At 39.7% G+C, this 19,817-nt stretch overlaps 1 protein-coding gene across 5 annotated transcripts in view; it reads right to left on the bottom strand.

The window, feature by feature from the left end:
• Positions 1-19,817, bottom strand: part of gria4a (glutamate receptor, ionotropic, AMPA 4a) — a 118,521-nt gene that overhangs the window by 51,914 nt on the left and 46,790 nt on the right. For all 5 annotated transcript variants that reach the window (XM_040008788.1, XM_040008789.1, XM_040008790.1 and 2 more), the window contains exons 3-7: positions 10,801-11,040; positions 6,551-6,603; positions 6,155-6,286; positions 2,863-2,916; positions 1,635-1,793 (exon numbers count right to left, since the gene is read on the bottom strand). In XM_040008788.1, the coding sequence (XP_039864722.1) occupies positions 1,635-1,793; positions 2,863-2,916; positions 6,155-6,286; positions 6,551-6,603; positions 10,801-11,040 (638 nt within the window). The remainder of the gene's footprint in view (positions 1-1,634; positions 1,794-2,862; positions 2,917-6,154; positions 6,287-6,550; positions 6,604-10,800; positions 11,041-19,817) is intronic.

Below are 19,817 nucleotides of genomic sequence, written 5' to 3' on the forward strand. Positions count from 1 at the left end.
CTAAGATTATTATCACGATGATCATTATTAAATCCTTCTTATTAATCATTTTGATTAAATCTGTTAACACAGATGTGGTAAACATTCATAAAGTCAGATCAAGTGTTTGAAAGAAATTTGGAAAAATTGTTTGTATCTCCTGAAGTGATCCTAATTATTATATACAACATTTTAATGAGCTTAATATATTTCTTTGACAATTACTTTTCAACAAAATCTCCAAGCAAAACAAAGAGAAACCAGCAGTTAAGAGATTTTGATTGATGGGCGGCTCAAATTCCAGCCTCAAGTGTAGAAGGGACAATTCTCAGTAGTATTTCCCACCCTGCCCATTATCAGGCCACATTTTTATTTGGCCTAAGGCTACCAGTTGCCCCAAGGTTAACTGAGCTCATTTTTTTCTTTTTTTACAGAGCAAAAATTAGCCAAGAGCAATTTGGAGGCATCTGTTGTCACGAAAGGTAACTGGATTTCTGTTACTGTTAAATCATTCAAATCATTGTTTCCAGGTTTGTAACACAGTATATGTACATGGCAGCAAAAGTAAATACATTCTCTGAATGCACTTAAACAAAGATGTTTAGAGGTTTTGAGATTTGAGCACTTACAGGTGTGTAAGCTTCTGTTTTGTGCATCAAAATATGTTCACTGTGTTTATCTGTCACAATCATGCATAATAGGCTTACCTCAATTAACACACTAAATGTTGTGTAAATGTTAAGGGACGATTGATGAAGCTGACATCTACTAATGAGAATTCATTAGGTGAATCTAAAACTGATGATTAGCTCATTAACACTGGGACTGGGTGAAAAATAGCGTGCCAATTAGAAATCGTAAAACCATAAATATATATTTGCATCACTGTTACTAGTTACTAGTAGTTACTGCGTTACTGTGTTTTTTTGAGGATTATTGAATACAAACAATTTCAGCAAGCGGGCAGAGGGCTGACAGCTGATGTATTTTTAATGGGTAGGTGGACATTTTTTCTATAAATATACCCACAGGTCAGTGCTCTGTCAAGGGATTTAATTGTGAATATCTATAGGGAGCTGGAACTATAAAGGTTAAAGCAAGATATCTCAGAAAAGTGAGTAAATAGGTGAGAGAGCCGACACATGACAGCAGAATTTTATTCTAAACAGACACAGAACACCAAAGTCTTTAGTCTACATAATCTGTATGCATCACGTTAACCTTGAGACTTAATCACAGATAAGCCTTTTCACTGCCATATTCTGAGGTCATGCTCTGATTGGCTAAGAAGCTGTAACACATGCACCACATCACACTCTGAATGGTTCAAATACTGCGTATCCCCCTGTGGCTGGATACCTGATTGAAAACCTTCCGTGCAGCTTTTGCGTTGAATTTCAGGTACAAAGAGCAATTTGCACATCAATGGCAGTAATGTGTGTGTGCGCACTTCAAGTAACTGTTTATCTCAATACCATGCATTTTTGAAGTAAGTCTGAATGGAAGTCCTGCATTTTCTTCATTCCATATTTTGCTGTAGAATTCATTTCAGCGCTTCAGCTACCACACAAGACTATGTTTCAGGTACCGAGACCTCTGTCTGACGCAGATTTCCAAAATGCATATTCAATGATAGAGCAACATGTTTTTATTACCTTAGGTGGGCTTTCAGATCCAGGGTATTCACGCTGATCGAGTTTGTTCCAGCGCTGCATAAGTTTTATGACAATAGGCTTGCTGAAGTCCACTAACTGGAACCCGGTCACATTGGCCCCGCCGTGCATGAACCTTTCCAAAGATATGTCCTTGAAACCCTGGGTAGACCAAAAGCATGACAGAAATAAAGAAATGTGTTTGGAACAATGTAACACATAAACGACAAAAACCTTCAGACCAGACGATGTAATGCAGTCCATATTCATCTTGTGAAATATCCAATGAAACAACCATTTAATCAGTGTAAAGAAGGTACACTTCACTAATTACACATTTATTGCCTGAGATATCTTAATATAAGAAAAAAGTCTCAGTTTTTCTGATAAAGAAATGTGTTTTATTTTGTTAATGTATTTATTCTAACTGTGGAACCACTGTAAAAGTCAAACAAAACCCAGAACTTTCTACAGTAGATCATTTAATTGATTAACTGCTACTCAAGTACTTTGGTATCATATGAATGGCCATGGGGGGATGTCTTTATGAGCAGGAAAAGCTGTAAAACATAAAACTTTAGTTAAAAGTCCAAAGTTTAAGCCTTCCTTCATATTTTCCAAAACTGTCCAGTGACCCAGATTGGAGACCTTGTCGGCCCAATTCTGACCCCCTGGCCATATGTTTGAGACCCCTGGTCTAAGGTTCAAAGTCCTCCCACAAACTAAGATCTCCAGATTACATCCCCACAGTGGAAACTTTGCAACATTGAGGAATCACTAAAAGCAATGAAATTCCATCTAACCTGACCTGAGCCGGACCCTTTTACACTGTCCTGGAGAGAACTACTGTTCAAAAGATTTCAGGAATTAAGGTTGAAACAATGCTGATTTTATTGAGCTTGATTCCAGCAGCTTCCCAAAGGTGTGACTTTGTCAAGGAGAGACACATGATAAAATAGTAATTTAGTAAAATACATAATAGGATCTGGTAGAAATAAATAGAAAATAATTAAGATAATGTTTTTTTTAATCATTGCAGAAAATCTCCAACTCTGTAACGACAAAGACTTGAAGAAGAATTCTTCAAAGGTCCATCTTGTTTTGTCTAGTATTGCATGTCAACTGTGGATTCTTAAGTAGGCTTTTGGAATAAAATATTACACCAACACTGTAGGAAACGTGTTTCAGAAAACAGCAAGACAACAGTTGAAAGCAACGCCAGCATCCTTACCAGGTTTGCTATGATGTAATGGTAACCTTTGACGTGTTTCCCCACACTGACAGCCTGAAAAGAGAGAGGGGGAGAGAAAACTTGGATTTAATTTGGAAACCAGGGGAAAAGTAGCATTAGGGAGCACGACAGGGGTGACAAGGACAAAAAAGGTGATTTCCTCCATCTCTTGCTCCATTACCTTCCTTAACAGTGGTGCTGTGGTTACTTTATTATGCTGATTAAAGGAGGATAAAATGATGAAGACTTTGGTACCATGCTGGCTAAAAACTCTGCAGACTTTTAAAATGTTTTAGTGATGCAGAAAACAGCCAGTACTTTGTCTTTTGGAGACATTCAAATTGAAATTATAAAATTTAATTTGTTCTGTTGAAATAGCTGCTTTTGAGAAATGTAGTTCCACTGAAAGAAAGCATATAATACTTTACCTAAACTTGAAAACAGGTCAAGTCTGACCCAAACACAATATATGGGTTATAAAAGCTGCAGATGATTTCACTCTTTTCATTTTTTTTTTTTTTTTTTTGTTTGCTATTTGATTTCAAACGTGACCTATAAGGTAAAAATATTTCTGCTCAAGACTAAAACCCGTGAGTTTTTGGTCACTGATATTATCCATATAGGGAAATGGAGCGAAAATACAGCAGACTGTGGGAATTCTGACAAAGTGGTCGAATGCATATTCAGATTAACAAGTGGCATAAACCTAATTAATAAACTGTTCACATTTTTCTTTGTCTCTCTCTCACCCACACATATCAGCGGCTTTGTACTGACGCAGACAGATGTACGTACACACACGCGCGTGCACACACAAAGATCGCAGCTGGCAGGGGCAGACAAACAGAGCAGTCTCTGTCTCAGAGCAGGGATGCAAACCAATGCCAGCTCTGCAGAGCTGACTAGTGTGTGTGTTTGTGTCTGTATGCCCGTCTCAGTACACATGTGTGCGTTTGTGCGTGCGCCTCCGTCTGTCTGTTCACTCAGCACAGAAGCCAATTAAGAAACAGTCTGTGTGTCTGAGATGCTGCTACTAGTGTGGGTTTGTGTCTGTGTAGCTGTATGACTATGTGCATTGTAATGCTGTAATTTTAGCTTTTTTTTTTTACATATATTAAATTTCTGTGTGTTACCAGTAATTGTAGGAGTTTCTGAGAGGTATGTGCATTAGTGAATGTGCTTGTGTGTATGTTTGTGTTAGTGAGTTTATCACATATGCAAAGTGAGGATCACATGTAATGACAGGTGGCAGGACCAATGGGATGTTGCAGCCCTGAGTCACACGCTCTCTCTTTCTCACACACACTCCTGAGACCTGTCAGAGCTCAAGACTTAACCATCAAACAAGACAGACAATCTAATGAACTCAGACAACCATAAGGTGTCCGAGCGCATGCCTTGATATTTATTACGTGGGTATATGCTTGAAATCTGTGTGCGATAGGACTCTTTACTGTCATTACTGCAATCACACACTGATGTAGCTGTTGGGGAAGTCACAGTTTTTCATTCCACATTTACGAACTCCAGGGAAAAACTCAAATCTTGTTTTCTTTCCAGATGTCAGAAAGCATCAGGCGAGCTGCTGCAACCAGCTGAGTGGAGCAGACAGTCGGCAGACACTAGTGGTACGGTGAAAAATCTCCATTATGTGGTACTACAGTCATTAGTAACTTAACTTTAATTCTAATTGTTTTCACTATTTCTCACAGGGTCTCACCTCATTACTTAACACAACCTATTATGTAGTTAAAAGGATCTAAAAACGCATCATTGTGCTTTGGCTGTATCTCATTAAGTGTTAAGTGCAGGTCAGTAATGTCATCTCTGCCCTCACTCAGTGATATTTGGGCAGCCATTAACTCTATCTCATGATTAGGGATGGGTACCGGTGTCCGGTGCCATGATGGCACCGGTTCTGACATAAACGGTAGTATCCAGACCGAAAAGCAGCGCACATTTCGGTGCTTTATTTCGGTGCTTTTTTTTCCTGAGCTGTGATACACTTCTAGCCAATAATTTTACGTTTCCGAGGATAGTAGGCGGGTCCAGGTACGTGTGTTCTTTTAGAGCAGAGCTACAGATTAAAAATGCCCAAGGCGAAGCGGTCAAAAGTCTGGCTGTACTTCACAGCAAAATATGCAAACTCAGCAGCAACAAGTGCTTTAAGCTGATACTGTGATACTGTGCAAAGGAGGTAACACCTCGAATCCAATGAAACACCTGGCGACGCATAGCGTTTTTTTTAAAAGCCCAGAAATGCGCCGTATGATAGCTTGCTGCGAGACCTCACGCCGAGCGCATCTACTGTGCGTGGGTTGCCTGTTATCTGACCCGGAGTTAGCAATATCCCCCAAAAAGCCCGAAGAGGAGAGTCCTGGCCCCGAGCCCTGCCAGTGTAGCAGAAATGATGAGGATGATGATGCAGCAGCAGCCGTTCTTCTCTGCGTGAGTAGCTTAATGTTGTTCGTGTGTAATTTACGTTGAGTAGGCTAACCACGTTATTACATTAATGCAGGTAAGGTGAACTAGCAAACATCATCATAGCTACATGCGGCTGTCTTCTTGTTTGATGGCAGATACTCCCTTCACCCTGGCCAAAAAGGCTAAAATGACCAAAGAAAAAGTGGAAAACAGTTAAACATGAGAAATTTTTGGACAAAGTTTGTGTTTTTTCCATTGTTTAAGCACTGCTTCCAGCCAAGAGTGATACCATATATGCCCCATAGCTGCAGAAAAGGCTAACATTGTTATCTTTTTACAAAAAACCAGCTGAACATGAGAGATTTTTGGACCAATTTTGTGTTCTCCATTCTTTAAGCACCGGTTTGAGCACCGGCACCGTTTCAAAAGTACCGATTTGGCACCAGTATCGGATAAAACCGAAACGATACCGATCCCTACTCATGATCTTGTTTAGCATCCAGATCGGTGTCAGACCTCCATGCACCAGCAGTTGGATAATTCTTTTTTTACATTTTAAAAATTCCTTTTATTACTTGTAACCAGGGACTGTAGAGTATTTATAAATGCTGTAAATGTAATGTAGCCATTAATAAACGGCAATAACAACCTCAAACTTACTCTAAAACAGAATTATTTAACATTTAATAGACCTGTTAATTATTCCATGTTTTTCCATCCTGCTAAGTTATCTGCACCACAGATCTCTCCATAGTCAACCTCCATACTCAACTAACATGAGTTCCATGGTTTGCTGGCTTAAGCACTATTTTGGATTTTAGACTGAAGTATTCACAATCTTGTTGGTTAAATTTCCCAATAACAGTACCTGTTCCAGGATGCTCTGTAGTCTCTCAGGCTCCAGGTCAATGACATATTTTCTCTCCTGCCGTCGATCCAGGTCCTCTAAGAGTCTCCGATACGCCGCCTCATTGAAACTCTCCACACAGATTGCACTCACCTGTTTTTACATGTCAAATGTGCGCAGGAACACAAGAGCAGACATCATGGATAGAGTCATGCATGTAAACCTCAAGCAAATGAAAAAGCTATTTGAAGAACTAATCACAGAAATGTGAATACACAGCATGGGAGCACAGTGTGTGCATGTGGATGTTTAAATTAATATACTAGTTGTGCGCTCTGAGAGAGCATGACAATTCTTGTGCATGTGTGTGTGTTTTAGCAGGTTTCCAAGAATTTGCGCATTTGTGTGTGTCCTGACCTGCCATCCGTTCTGCCCCGCTCGCTCCATAATTGCCTGCAGTATTGCATAACCTAAACAACAGAGAGTAAGGGAAGCAAAAAAGAGAATTAATGCTGCACTAGGTACATGATGCAGTTGAAAAATGGATAAATTATGCTTTGCTGTTTTTTCCAGAAAAAAAAAACTAAATAAATAAAAGCGCTCGTGTTTTCAAAATCTGTTATCCTAATCATAGTTGAGGTAAAACCTTTGCACACTATACCAGAATTAGCAAACTGTTTCCAGGTGTGCATTACGCTTAAAAACTAGGGGCAAAATGCTTAGCATTTAACGCATCTTCAACTTAATTTTTTATCTTCCAGCCTACAAAGTGTAACATCTGAATTGTCTGTCGAATTCTGACACTCAGTGTTGACATTTCATTGAAATTAAATTCTCAATCCTTTTCCCCCTTAAGAGTAAAATAGGATTAAAAAGTAATTCATGTGTAAATACTTAGTATTTATAGTCTGGAATCAAAACTATAAAATGGACTTCTGCTTCTACAATATGAGGCAACACACCTTTGAACAGGCTGTCTTCTTAATGTGTTTCTAATAAATCTGACTTGATCAAACAAGCAGAAGGTGTCAACATGAGTGACAATGGATATAATATTACACCGAACAACTGTCATGTTGGGTCAAGACAAATGGGAAACATGTAATAATAAGTAATAACACAATGCAACAGCAATATTCTTTCTTAATATTGGCATGCGGCCATGTTTCTATCACGATGAGCGCTGAAACAAACCTTGATGCTAACTCTCTGAGCAAAGCAGATTCAATCAAAATAAAATGATATCACAATTCGCTGAAAGTCACATGGACACAAAGGCAGAGAAACACGAGTACACCGGGAGTCTTCTAAAACACAAGATGAGAAAGCACACACTCTAGTTTGACCTTTTTAACCACTTGACTGATGCTATATAGAATCATACATGTGTCTAAATGAAAATGTCTGTGCCTAAAACTTAACCTAAAACTCTAAAAAGGTAAAACTTGGTGTAAAAAATAACCCAACTTTTGGAGAAAAATAAACAGATTTTGTGAACTTACAAAATTCACTAAACTAAAAGAAAATATGTTTTTGACATTTTGTTCACATGTGTCATCACAACCTGCCTGGATGAGAGTAGGTGTGCGTGACCTTGAGTCAACCGCCTTCACAAAGTACTGTGTTTTTACTGCAATAACCAGTTTAAGACTAACTAATAAAAACTAAACTAAAAATCATCATTTTGCACTGCACCCTGCCTTTCGCCCTGTGACCGCTGGGAAGGGTTTTTAGCACCTGCAACCCTGAACTGGTGAGGCAGAAGAAAATGAAAGAGTGGATAAAAACTAAACTCAAATGAGCTTATCTGCTTCAGAAACTAAACTGTATTGAACACAAATAAATCGAAATGAAATCAGAATTAAAACTAATTGCAGAATACAAACTGATTATATTGTAAGTTACTCAGGTGTTTTGCAGTATGTCTGCCTTCCTATGTACTGTTTTCACACATATTATCTAATGCTTTCAGAAATGGGCATGCACTAATATAATCTATTTGAATTTGTCTGTGAATGCATTTGCCTTTGCATGCACATGTGCAGTTCTGTGGACGTCCACAGTTCGTGCCTCTGTGAGTGCGTGTTAGCAGCTGTCTGTCTGGAGCAGAGCAGGGTGCATAAAACAGATCACAGTGTTACTGCCCATTTTCCAGCACATTACAGGCAGCAGGTCTTGATGGGAGCCTATAATGAAGGGCCCTGCCTTGGCCAAGTCATGGGTGAGTACAGCCCAAATTCTTACGCATCCATCTTTCGCTCCATTTCTCCCTCCGATCCCCCTTTCTCTCAAACATTCCCCCTCCTTCCTGTGCTATATGCTACTGTACATCCCCAGAGGCATGTGATTTTGTCTGTCTACTTATTCCTCCTTTCTGTAATGCTCCCCCTGCCATCCTCCACTGCCCCCCATCTACCTCCACTTTCTCCTCTTCCTAGCCCTGGCCCCCGTCACCTTGTTTGTCTCCTCCTCTCATGACTCACAGCTAATTTTCTGTCTTTTTGACTTCGCCACCAGCACGACTGACCTAACCTGTGTTTCCTGTTCCCCCTTTTCCTTCCTCTTTTTTTCCCCTTTTGCTCCCCCGGGTAATAACTTAAAACAACGAAGGCCACAGGATGCTGGCTGAGGTACCTATACACATGCACACACACACCCACTATAGTACGGTCTGGGGACTTTACGTCATGTTTGACCTGTGTTTCACTCCCTGTGGCTGGGGATTAGTCTGTGTGGGAGTGTATGTGTGTGTCTATTTGTGCACACATGTAGGTGTGTGTGTGAGAGAAATAATGTGCCAAGCATCCCCATGACAGTGGTTAGGGTCTGAGGGCATCAGCTGTGCCTGCTCCACTAACTTGCGTGCGCTGCATGATGGCATGGTCGAATCAAAAGCAGGTGAACGCCGCGAGAGCTGAGGCCAAATCTTTGTCTCTGGCTGAAAAGTGCCAAATCACCACTGTTTCAGCTGCTGTCCTTATAAAGTCTGCTCATTGCCAGTAATAAAACCTTTGTGTTTCCATGAGAACACAGGGCTAAATATGGGAGTTATTTTATGAAAAAAGAACGAAAAAAAAGAAAAGAAAGGGTTAAGGGTAGGAGGGGTAAGCCCTTACTGCTTTTATAGGAATTAAGAGGGTCAGTAGCAGCTGGGTGCTGCTAATCAAATGTCCTTGATTAACTGATCGTCTGCAAGTCTGAGCACCTCTACGAAAGCAAAAGTTTTGACAGTTTGATGTTCTGCAGGATTCAGGAATGTTTTAGCTCAATGCTGCAATCTGCCCAGGAGTTGACGTCCCAGGAAATCCACCATATAGTCAAACAATGCAATGCTCGGCCTTAGAAATGCAAAACACCTCCAAGCAATATGTCTCAGGGTCTATAGGCCTCAGTAAGTGTGTTAAATGTTAAAGTTCGTGACAGCACATTTAGATGAAGATTGACTGGTAAAAAAGTACAACTTTTTTTGAAAGGCTGCCATGAGAAAGCCTCCCCTTAAAAAACAAAAACAAAAACAAACCAGGGCTGTATGACTTAGGTTTGCAAAGATGCTTTTGAAAAAAAAATGTCAAGGCTTTAGTGCTTGCATTGGAAAGACATGACCAAAGTGGAGATGCCCAGCAAAGTGCCAAGATTGGTGAAAACCAAACACAACATATGAACACAAACACCTCATGCCAACTGTTAAGCACAAGCATGGAGGGTTGATCATTTGGGAGCTTGTTTTGAAGCCACAGGACTTGGGTCATCCAACCGTACAATGATCCCAAGCTCAGCAGCAAATCTATAACAGATAGGCTGTAAAAGAAAAGAACCAAGGTGCTGCAAAGACCCAGTCGAAGTCTAGCCCTCAATGCTGTGAGACGTGTGCGGGACCTTAAGCAAATGCACGCAAACTTCAAATTACAACATTATAAAGCAGAGCGAGCTAACCACAGCAGGTCTTTATCCTGTCTCACCCCCCAGTTGGTCACGGCAGGTGGCTGCCCCTCCCTGAGCATGGTTCTACTGGAGGTTTCTTCCTGTTAAAAGGGAGTTTTTCCTCCCCACTGTTGCCAAAGTTTGTGCTTATAGTGGGTCATATGACTGTTGGGTTTTTTCTTTGTATAGTTGTGAGGTGTTTACCTTTATAATATAAAGTGCCATGAGGCAACTCTTGTTGTGATTTTGTGCTATAAAATAAAACTGAACTGAATTGAATTAAATGTGAAATACTAAAAATCAAAAAGAAAATTATTACTTTAATTTTTTTTTTAAAATTTAACACTAAGGATGGATCCAGAAGCTACTGGATCATGTGGTGTATATAGTATTAACAGAATGGCATTGAGTCCTATGAAAACAATGACACACTTGCCCATTAGCGCTTGGATTTTTTTTTCTGTGCATCATGGCAACCCATGTAATTCTGTAAGTACATAATGCTTGCCCAGTTATGTTCCAGTCTTTTAGGCTTTTCTAGTTGAAATTGACCATTTTACTATATTACAGCCCCTTTTAAAACCTTCCACAAAATCTTCTCTGACTTTGCTCTTTAAAACTCCGAAGGAACAAAAGTTAAGTAGAAGAAAATGAGAAGTGGTCAGATTTTGTCTTGGTCATAAGACCACTATATATTCGAGCTGTTTTTACATGCAACATTAGCGCATTCATTGCTGGGCATTTACCTCTGTCTGTGTCGTAGAGGAAGACAAATCGGCTCCAGTCATAGTGGTCCAACAGGGACAGCAAAGCTCCTCTGATGGACGGCCGAAGCTGCAGCGTGAACTGGCCCTCGCCTTCAGTGGGGAAGCTGGGTGTCACTAGGCTGATGTGCAGGGCCCCACAAAACGATGTCAGCGTGTTTACTGAACGCTTGTCGTAAAGGCCGAAGATAGCGAAGACCCCCCTTGAATACTGAGAACAGACTGTGGACAGAGAAGAGGTGGAAGATGGGGAGGGGTCGGGGGATAAGGTGTCGGACACAAAAGGGATCCAGGTAGAAGAAGAAAAAAAAGTGGGTAAGTCGACAAAAATACTATATGACACTATATTATACTCAGTGACTCAGCTGCTAGAGAAACGGTCCAAAAACAGCAAGAAGGGAGGATGGAGAAGCCCTTCATTAAATTCACATTCTGGAATTGGGTTTCACATGTGAACCAATTTTAATGAGAGACGGCTTCAACTTGTGTCAGCTATGCACTAACTTTACACTCCTAATTAGACCCACAAACTGCATTTTTTCTTTAATTTATTTTTGAGTTGTGTGTGTGACTGATTTTGCAAATGCCTAATGAAACAGAACAGATCTTGAAAATACATCAGTCATTTTCACATTAGACTGCCTTTGCAAAATGACTTTTATTTCACCCAAAACAGGCCCCAACACAATAGCCCTCCCTGCCGCTTCTTATGTACTTACACATGTAGTTATAAATTACAAGCACAAACATTTGCAGGGCCATGGGTTGAAAACCAGACGCCAACCTAAGCTCCCTGACAAGACATTTTCAAATGCTCACACAAAATCGGTCCCAGTTGCCAAAATTCACGTTGCTTCTTATGCCTTTTTTGAGAAAATTAAAATGAAATCCAAACTCCCAACAGCTTTTAGATCCTTAAGATCCATCTCTGCACACATACAGACATGCAGAGCCCAAAAAATAAATAAAAAATCCGAGACCAAGCCACGAGTTCACTTCAAATATAGTCATTTTCTGCTACAGCACTGCAGCTCAGTCTCCAAACATCCGGAAGCTTTCAAACATGACAGAGAGAAGAGTAAAAAGCTCTGACATCTTCCGCTATGTCGCTTCTGCAAAATTCTACCCTCTGCTTTGTTTTGTCATTCATCTTTGTAGCTCAACCAAGAAAAAAGCATTTGGTATTCCATATTCTCCATATTCTCAAAAAAAAGAGAAGAGGACACAGAAATTAAGCGAGTGAAGTCTAAGAAAACTGTGTCATCATTTATTTCTTTTTATAGGATTTAATGTTTCACTTCGGCTGCCCACTTTCTCTTTTATCCTCTTATTCCCTCCTCCTCTTTCTTTTCTAAGTCCCATTCTTCCTTTCTTTCAAACAGCCATGTTTTTGGACTTCAGCTCTACCCTGCATCATAATTCACTCTCCGCCCCATCATACGTCACACTGGAGTAAACAGTAAGGTACGAAGACTGCAGGGTTTGCTTTTGGCAACAGTCAGGCATTACTCTAAATTCTTTCCTGTCTTTCTCCCTCTATTTATCTTCTTGTGCATCACATCACCTCATACCTTTGCCCCTTTCTTTAGTTTTCCAGGCAGATGCTCCATCCATTCTCTCTCTTTCAGCTTCCACCATCATCCACTTTCCTTCATCTATAGCTGCCTCCTCTTCCTGTTCCTCCTGCTCTCCCTCCCCCTGGGACTCAGAGTAATTCCATTATCAGCTATAAGCCTCAGTGGGGGTAAACACTGAGGGAGATGCAGCTTTGACGCTTGGGCTTGTGGCAATTAAACAAAGCTGAGGCCCCTACACCCAGGAGGTGATAAGGCAGGGATTTAGTCTCTGATTATGACAGGAGCTAAATGTCTTCAATTCAGAGAAGTAGCATACTAGACGTACTTAGCATGCGTCATTCAGCAGTAGCTGAGTCATGGCGTTCTTAAAGTCAATGTTCTTAGTGTCTTCACAAATGAGTTTTATAACTTTTTCCCAGATTTCGGTTGATATTTCAGTGCACATGAGCGTAACATAAGCGATGCTGAAATGAGGTTGTGTTATAAGATAATAAAAAAAGATTGTACTTTTTTAGTGAAGTGCCAGGAAAGTGCAGTACTTGGAGTTTCATCTTTTATAAATGCTAAAGAAAATCCATTTGTATGTATAAATCTCAGTACAACTGGCTTGATTTTGGATGAATTTGTGGTAAAAGGATCAACTATTTTGAGTTAAGGAAAAAACCCAGCAGAATGAGAAATAATAGAACTGAAGCACTGAACATGTGAGCTGACGTCCTGGGTAGCAGATTGGAGCAGAGCTCCTGTGCCAGCTGATGACTTCTTTTGAAATTTGACTGAAACTTCTGGCTTAGATGCAGCTTATGACATCACTTGTCTTCAAATTTGAATTTTCCCTCTACCTCATGGGCCTCCATCAAAACCTAAAGAAATATTGATAGCCTTAATCCCAAACCAGTCTATTTTTATACAATACCAAGACAGCTGCAACTATACACACAGGCCCAGAGCACATAACTGAAATCCCACTTTTCATTCATCTGAGCTTTCATTCTTAGCTTCTGTTCTCCGTCTATCGCTTCTTCTTTTTTCTATTCGTGCTTCCTGATGTTGGTTTTGCCTTTCTTACACTCACTGTCTTCCTTTCTCTCTTGATTCCCTTTCTGATCTATGCCTCTATTGGCTTGTTTTTTTTTCTTTTTCTAAAACCCTCTCCACCAACACCACCCTGCCGCAAGGCTGGAATGTGCCAGACAGTGGCGTCATTGTAATAAAATGTGTGCTAAGCTTGCTTCATAAAGCTTTAATGAGAGGAAGGAATGGACCAGCGGCATGGTACATCATCACCACAGTTAAAGCACTGGACACAATAGGTCTCCAGGGACATCTCCTACATTTACATCTAGTTGCTCCCCCTTCACTTGTTCACGAGCATCTCCTTTTTTGTTAATGTACAGTCTGTTTTTTGATTCTTAATTACTCGCTCTGTCTGTCAAACATCTCTGTTTCTCTGCGCATACCCCTCCATAAATCTGATGTCCTTCCTTTGTCTGCATTACTCAAGCCTCTACATCCACGGCCGTCCATGTTATTCTCTGATTTGTATCTCTGTACTTATATAGAAAGCCCTCTCAATCATCTGCATACTCTGCAAAATCACTTTATTTCTTGTTTTCATATTCAAATTTGTCCAATTTGCATAACAGGGAAGAAAGAATGTTGCTGAAACAGTAGAATAATTCACAGTCTAACAGAGTCGCTCTCTTTGCTTCTGGTGTTGTTCGCTCTTTAACCATATTCCTTCTCAAATTCCTCACCATGATGCTGATGTCTTTACGACAGCTTCTTGCTTTTCTTTTGTTAACATAGCAGGGAGAATAGATACCTTCTGTAACAGCACAGCATCAAAACTTATAGATGCTGTAGTTACCTTCACACACAAGCATCCCTCCATCCTCCAAAGCACACATGCAATTCTCAGTCTGTGATCTCCCATTATCTTGAGGCAAAGGCCAAAATAAAGCACACACATGAGCAAATGAGGAGTACAAGCTTGTTTAAAAGCCATAAGGTGCATTTTCCTTGACATTGCCTGGGGCTGCCTACAGGGTAGAGCAGTAGTACCCGAGAATGGGGGGGGGACGTGGTGAATACCAATAATCAACTTTATGTGCAATATAATTATAGACAAATGAACTGCACAATGGCTTACACTGAAAGTTCAGGTTTAACTCATTTACCCAGGGGTAAGCTCTGGAGAAGCAAGCTCCTGTGCTTTTTTGTTCCAGCGCAGCAAAAGTGAAAGTCCAGATTTTCAAAGAAAAAATATTTAACTGCTCGAGGATGATCCTTTGAACAGTAAAATATCCACAGTGACTGAGACTCCTACTGTATGTGAAATTAGTTATTCTATTCAAAAAACATATTGTGCCAGTTAGGGTTAGTGTTCATTTTTTGCTCTGGTAATTTCTAATGTCTTGCTCTGACCTGTACTTCCTCCCTGGCTCATGTTCCTGATTGTCATCACCTATCTCTTGTTACCCAGCTGTATCCATTCCTGCTGATTATACCTCTGTGTGTGTATGTGTGTGTGTGTTTGTAGCCACAGAGTCTTTCTTGAGTTATCTGATCCAGCTTTGTCTGTTTGTGGAACTCCTGGTTTATTGTGGTCTCTGTTGTGAACTGTTGGATTACCTTTATTCTTTGATTGCACTTTGTCATATTTTTGAGACTAGTCACATTCATTAAACGTATCTGACCGGTGAGGTATGAAATAGAAAAACAACTAAATTAATTAGAGATGCACCGACTGGCCAGCCAGATTTGCTTGACCCTGATTGGTCACCGGCTAGTCAACCAAGGTATGTCAGATTAGGATAAGGTAAGGTAAAATATGCTAGGTAAAGGTTCAGCAGAATATTTTCAGTTAACTCTTTGCACTTCTTTCCAACAGCAGAGCACCTTATTTTCAGTTGTTTCAGTGAGAGAGTTTACTGCAGAACTTACTCCTCTAACTTACTGCAGTTTGGGGGGAATTGTTAGGTTTGATGATTTCTTTCATCGTGAAAAATACGTGTATTGAAGAAAAGCAAATTTTTGTTTGCATATGGTTTTAGCTACAGCTTTTGGTGAAAATCAGTGTTGGCTGGTCACACTTGGAATCGGAATTGGACAAGAAAACTGCAATTGGTGCGTCTCCAACTTAAATTTAGTTTCATTAATATAGAAACAAAAACAAACACATAAAAATCACTTGTGACAAAAAAGAAAGAAAGAAACAGCTGGGGGTTAATATGCTAACAAATGAGAAAAAAGTTTTCAAAAGTTCAAAAGGTTTTTCCAGAGAATTTTTTTTCCACCCATCCATTTTTCTTCTGGTTACCCAAGTCAGGGTGGTGTTGGTGGTGGCCCCTTTAACATCATTCTCAGTGGTTGCCATGTGACACAAAACAATTCCTGTTTACATTCGCACCTATGGCCAGTTTTAAATCACCAATTAACCTAACCCATGCACTTTGTGAAAAACCTAAAAAGAACCCACACAGACATGTGAAGAACTCCCCACAGAAGGGACCCAGCCACCAGTGGGTTCAAACCCAGGGGCTTGTTGTTGTGGGGTGACAGTGCTAACCACTGCACCATTCTAGAAGTTTCGTTTATTACACAGTGAAGCACTACATTTGTATGGGCATCAAAAGCTCTGTTAAAGAGGACCATTATAAAGACAAGATAGAAGTTTGGAGATCAATAAAATCTGGCAGAGAGCAAAGTCACTGTATGGATTTCAGATTAGTTCCCATATAATACACCATACTGGAGATTATGACACAATGGAGCAACTTCTTGCAAAAAGCTGCCGGCACCACAAAGGTTAGAAAAGAAATTTCATAATATGCCTGTAAAATTGTTTTACTGTTTTCAATAAAATCATGCAACAGTAAAACACATATATCACTTTTTCCCGCAGCTCTTCGTAAAAAGCAAACAGGTTAACAGATGCTTCTGTAATAGACAATCATGCACACTTTTTTACACACGTTTATTTTTAAATCAAGAAAGCAGCTTTTTATCCACTCTATTTATGAGCAGAAAAGAAAAGAAAAAAGGTATATGAAGTCAGGCTAAAAGCCTAAAGATTAATATTCTTTGAGAGAAAATGCTCACTACTTTATAAAATAGATCAAAATTAGGGGGCATCCGAGAGCTTTTTAAGCAATGGCCAATTGTTCAGCACCAAAATAAAGAGGTATGCACAGCAGTATAAGCAATATAAGCAAGAGGCATAAACGAGTTATGAAGAATTAAATATTTTTGTGGTTTCCTTCCCGGAGACATTATTATAACGCATTCTTCTCCCTAGAAGAGCTACCTAAAGAGTTTTTTGAATCTCAGGGGATATGTTTATCCAGTTTAATAAAACATATTTATAATGCAAAAATCTGCAAACATGCAGAAAACAATTGATCAGACATTTTCAGGGACACCATGCCTCAAGTGGGCTAATTAGTAGCATTATAAAGACAAGATAAAAGATAAACCTTGAAAATCAATAGTCTGGAAAGAACATTCGACCACCTTATGGATTTCATATCGAATCCTCTCCAGTAGAACATAGCTAATAGGATAACTGAGCCACAACAGCTTCATAAACAGGGGCAGTGATTATTGAGAATGATAGATTGCTATGTACCCTACTGTGTGTGTGTGTGTGTCTGGTTTTGCTGTGCTTGTGAATAAGGCCATTCATTTCTCTGTCTGCCTGCTTCTCCCGTCTATCTCGCTCTGTCTTCCCTTTTTTCTTCCCTCTTTCAAAAAACTGCCTCAAGCAGAGAGAAAACGGAGGCTTTGGTTGTTCTCAGTGAGGGAAGGAAAGAAGAAATGGAGAGAGAGAGAAAAGCAAGAGAGGAAGAGAGTAGTTCCAAAACCCACGAGGGGCTCTGACAGCAACAAGAGAGTGTAAAGTCTGCCAAGCAGACAGTGCAGAGGAAAAGAAGAGGTAGAGAAAGATATTTACAAACAGAGAGAAAGAGAAAGTGAGGAAATACTGCTCTGGAGGGCAGTGAAGGAATAGAAAAGGCTTGGAAATTAGTCCTTAAATGCACTCATAGCCATTTGAATGTGTTGGGAGTCAGGTCTTCACATTAATAAACACAAGCACACACTGACGTTTACACTAACACACTGACACACACACACCGACACACACACATGCACAGCTGCTTCAAAGAGCATTCATAATATGTCTTTTTTTAGGAGCAGTGTCTGAATACAGGGTTGAATGTCGGGTCAGGGGTGAGGGACATCAGGAGAAAATGCTCCTGGGTAGAACTACCACACTTACTTCTTTATTCTCTTTGATTGCATCTTTCTGCTTCTCTGCACCTGTTCATCCTCCTCACTCCTCCCCAGCTCCTCCCCCAGGGCCTGTCCCCTGAGGCTTCATGAATAAAGCTTCTAAGAATAAGAATAATGACTGGGGAAAATGAGGACAGGTACCCAAGAGAGAGGCAACTACAGTACTTGTGTGGCCTTTAGTGTTATCACATTTAGGGAATACTAATAGTTGGTGACACTATGGCTCACTCCCTGCTATCAAATATATGTAAAAATAAATACTTGGACACTTTAGGTCTTACTTTCGGATCATTTATCCTGTGACTGAGGTGAGTTAAATGTTACTAATTTTCTGTAGTTCACAATGAGTTGAGGTTATTGGCTGTCTATCTCAGTCACCTAGAGAATATGTTCATATACAGTAAATATATTAGCAAATCTTACAGTGCATTTCATTTGCAAACCCACAGGTTTTTCTTTTACAGTGAAATTTCCACTTGCAGAAAGAAAAGCATCAATGATGGTCAATGATGGTTGATCCTCACGGTTGTTGCCCTCGCAAGCGATGTTGAAATTGATGACACAGCTTCTGAGGCAAGTCACGCTTTGGTGTAACTTCAGCAGCTCTCAAGTTTTCTGTCCTCGTGTGAGTATACAGTCTTGTTGGTAAAAACCGATTTTTACCGACAGGATCGTATAGACTTATATCAGTGTAGGTGCTTCTCAAGGAGTCTCACATTATGCTGTGGGAGATGTTGCAACAGCCTGAAAAGACATTCTGGAGAAAACTAAACAAAAGAAATATTTGCCATAGTTTTGCTAACTTTTTTGACTTTTTCTAGTCCTACATCAACAAAGGTTTTTTCTTTTTGGCGACACTTATTGTTCCAGAAAAGACTGCAGTGAGCTCAGTGTGCCTATAAGAGCGAATGCGAACAGCAATGGTCTGTGGTGACGTCACAGAAGGAGTGCAACAACAAACAATCAGTGCGGTGCCCAAGAACCTGCCATAAATGTTTGTTGAAGCAGAGGTTATGATCAGTGATGGGAATAACGACATTACAAGTAACGGCGTTACTTTCTTCAGTACTATTCCTATCGTTACAACGCCGTTACCGTTAGAGAGATTTGTGACGTTTAGCGTGTTTGGAGTGTTGTCTTGTGTAGTTAGTGTGTAGTGTTGTGGATAGTTTTGTGTTGTGTTTCAGAACAATGAGGCGACTGCTGTCTCCAGGTAGAAAAAGGAGTGATACACCTGCTGTCAGACCTGCAGGTATCAGGCTGTGATGTTCTCCTTTATAGTGGACAGAAATTATTTTTTTGAAGTGGCACAAATAATTTATGTGGCATCTTATTGAATGCAGAACAGCTGATTGTTCTGTAAATAGTTTGAAATGGTTATTTAAAAAATCAAGGTAAAAGGTAAATGGATGCAAATAACTTTGTTGTTTGCAAAACTTGTGCATATGATTTTAAAATTGACAATTTATATTTGCATTTAAAGTTATGAAATAGGATTCATTAAACATGTTTGTGGTTGTTACAGTAAAAAAAATTCAGACACGTGAGGTTGTGCTGAAAAGGATGATACCAAACAAGGCAAAGTAAATAGTTTTTAAAGCTGAAATGTAGAGGGAAAATTAAAAGTAGTCAAAAATGGCCAATTATACCCTGGACCCCAGAGGGTTAAACATTTTTTTTAAAAGTAAAGCAATAGTTACTTTTTAAGTAATTAATTACTTTTAGAATCTTGTAACTCAGTTACTAACTCAGTTACTTTTTTGAAGAAGTAACTAGTAACTATAATTAATTACTTTTTCAAAGTAACTTGCCCAACACTGTTTATGATATTCACCTTAATTTCTGCAAAGCTGAAATGCACGTATGTAAATATTAATCTCTGGTCTTACTATCATGTGCTTTATAGGTCCATCACGCAGACTAACCAACCAACATGCTTAACTTAGGAAATAAATCGTATCCAGAGCTCCAAATGTAATTGCAGAACACATTTAGAAACACAAATTTGTCTGCAAAATGTGTTCTCTTTAGGGCTGGGTATCGTCACTGATTTCTAGAATCGATTCGATCCACGATTCAATTTGATTCGATTTGAATTGGGGAAATTTTGCCTCAGACAGTCAGAAA

This window comes from Simochromis diagramma, unplaced genomic scaffold, assembly GCF_900408965.1.
Source record: "Simochromis diagramma unplaced genomic scaffold, fSimDia1.1 OVJJ01000344.1, whole genome shotgun sequence".
NCBI classification, from domain to species: domain Eukaryota; kingdom Metazoa; phylum Chordata; class Actinopteri; order Cichliformes; family Cichlidae; genus Simochromis; species Simochromis diagramma.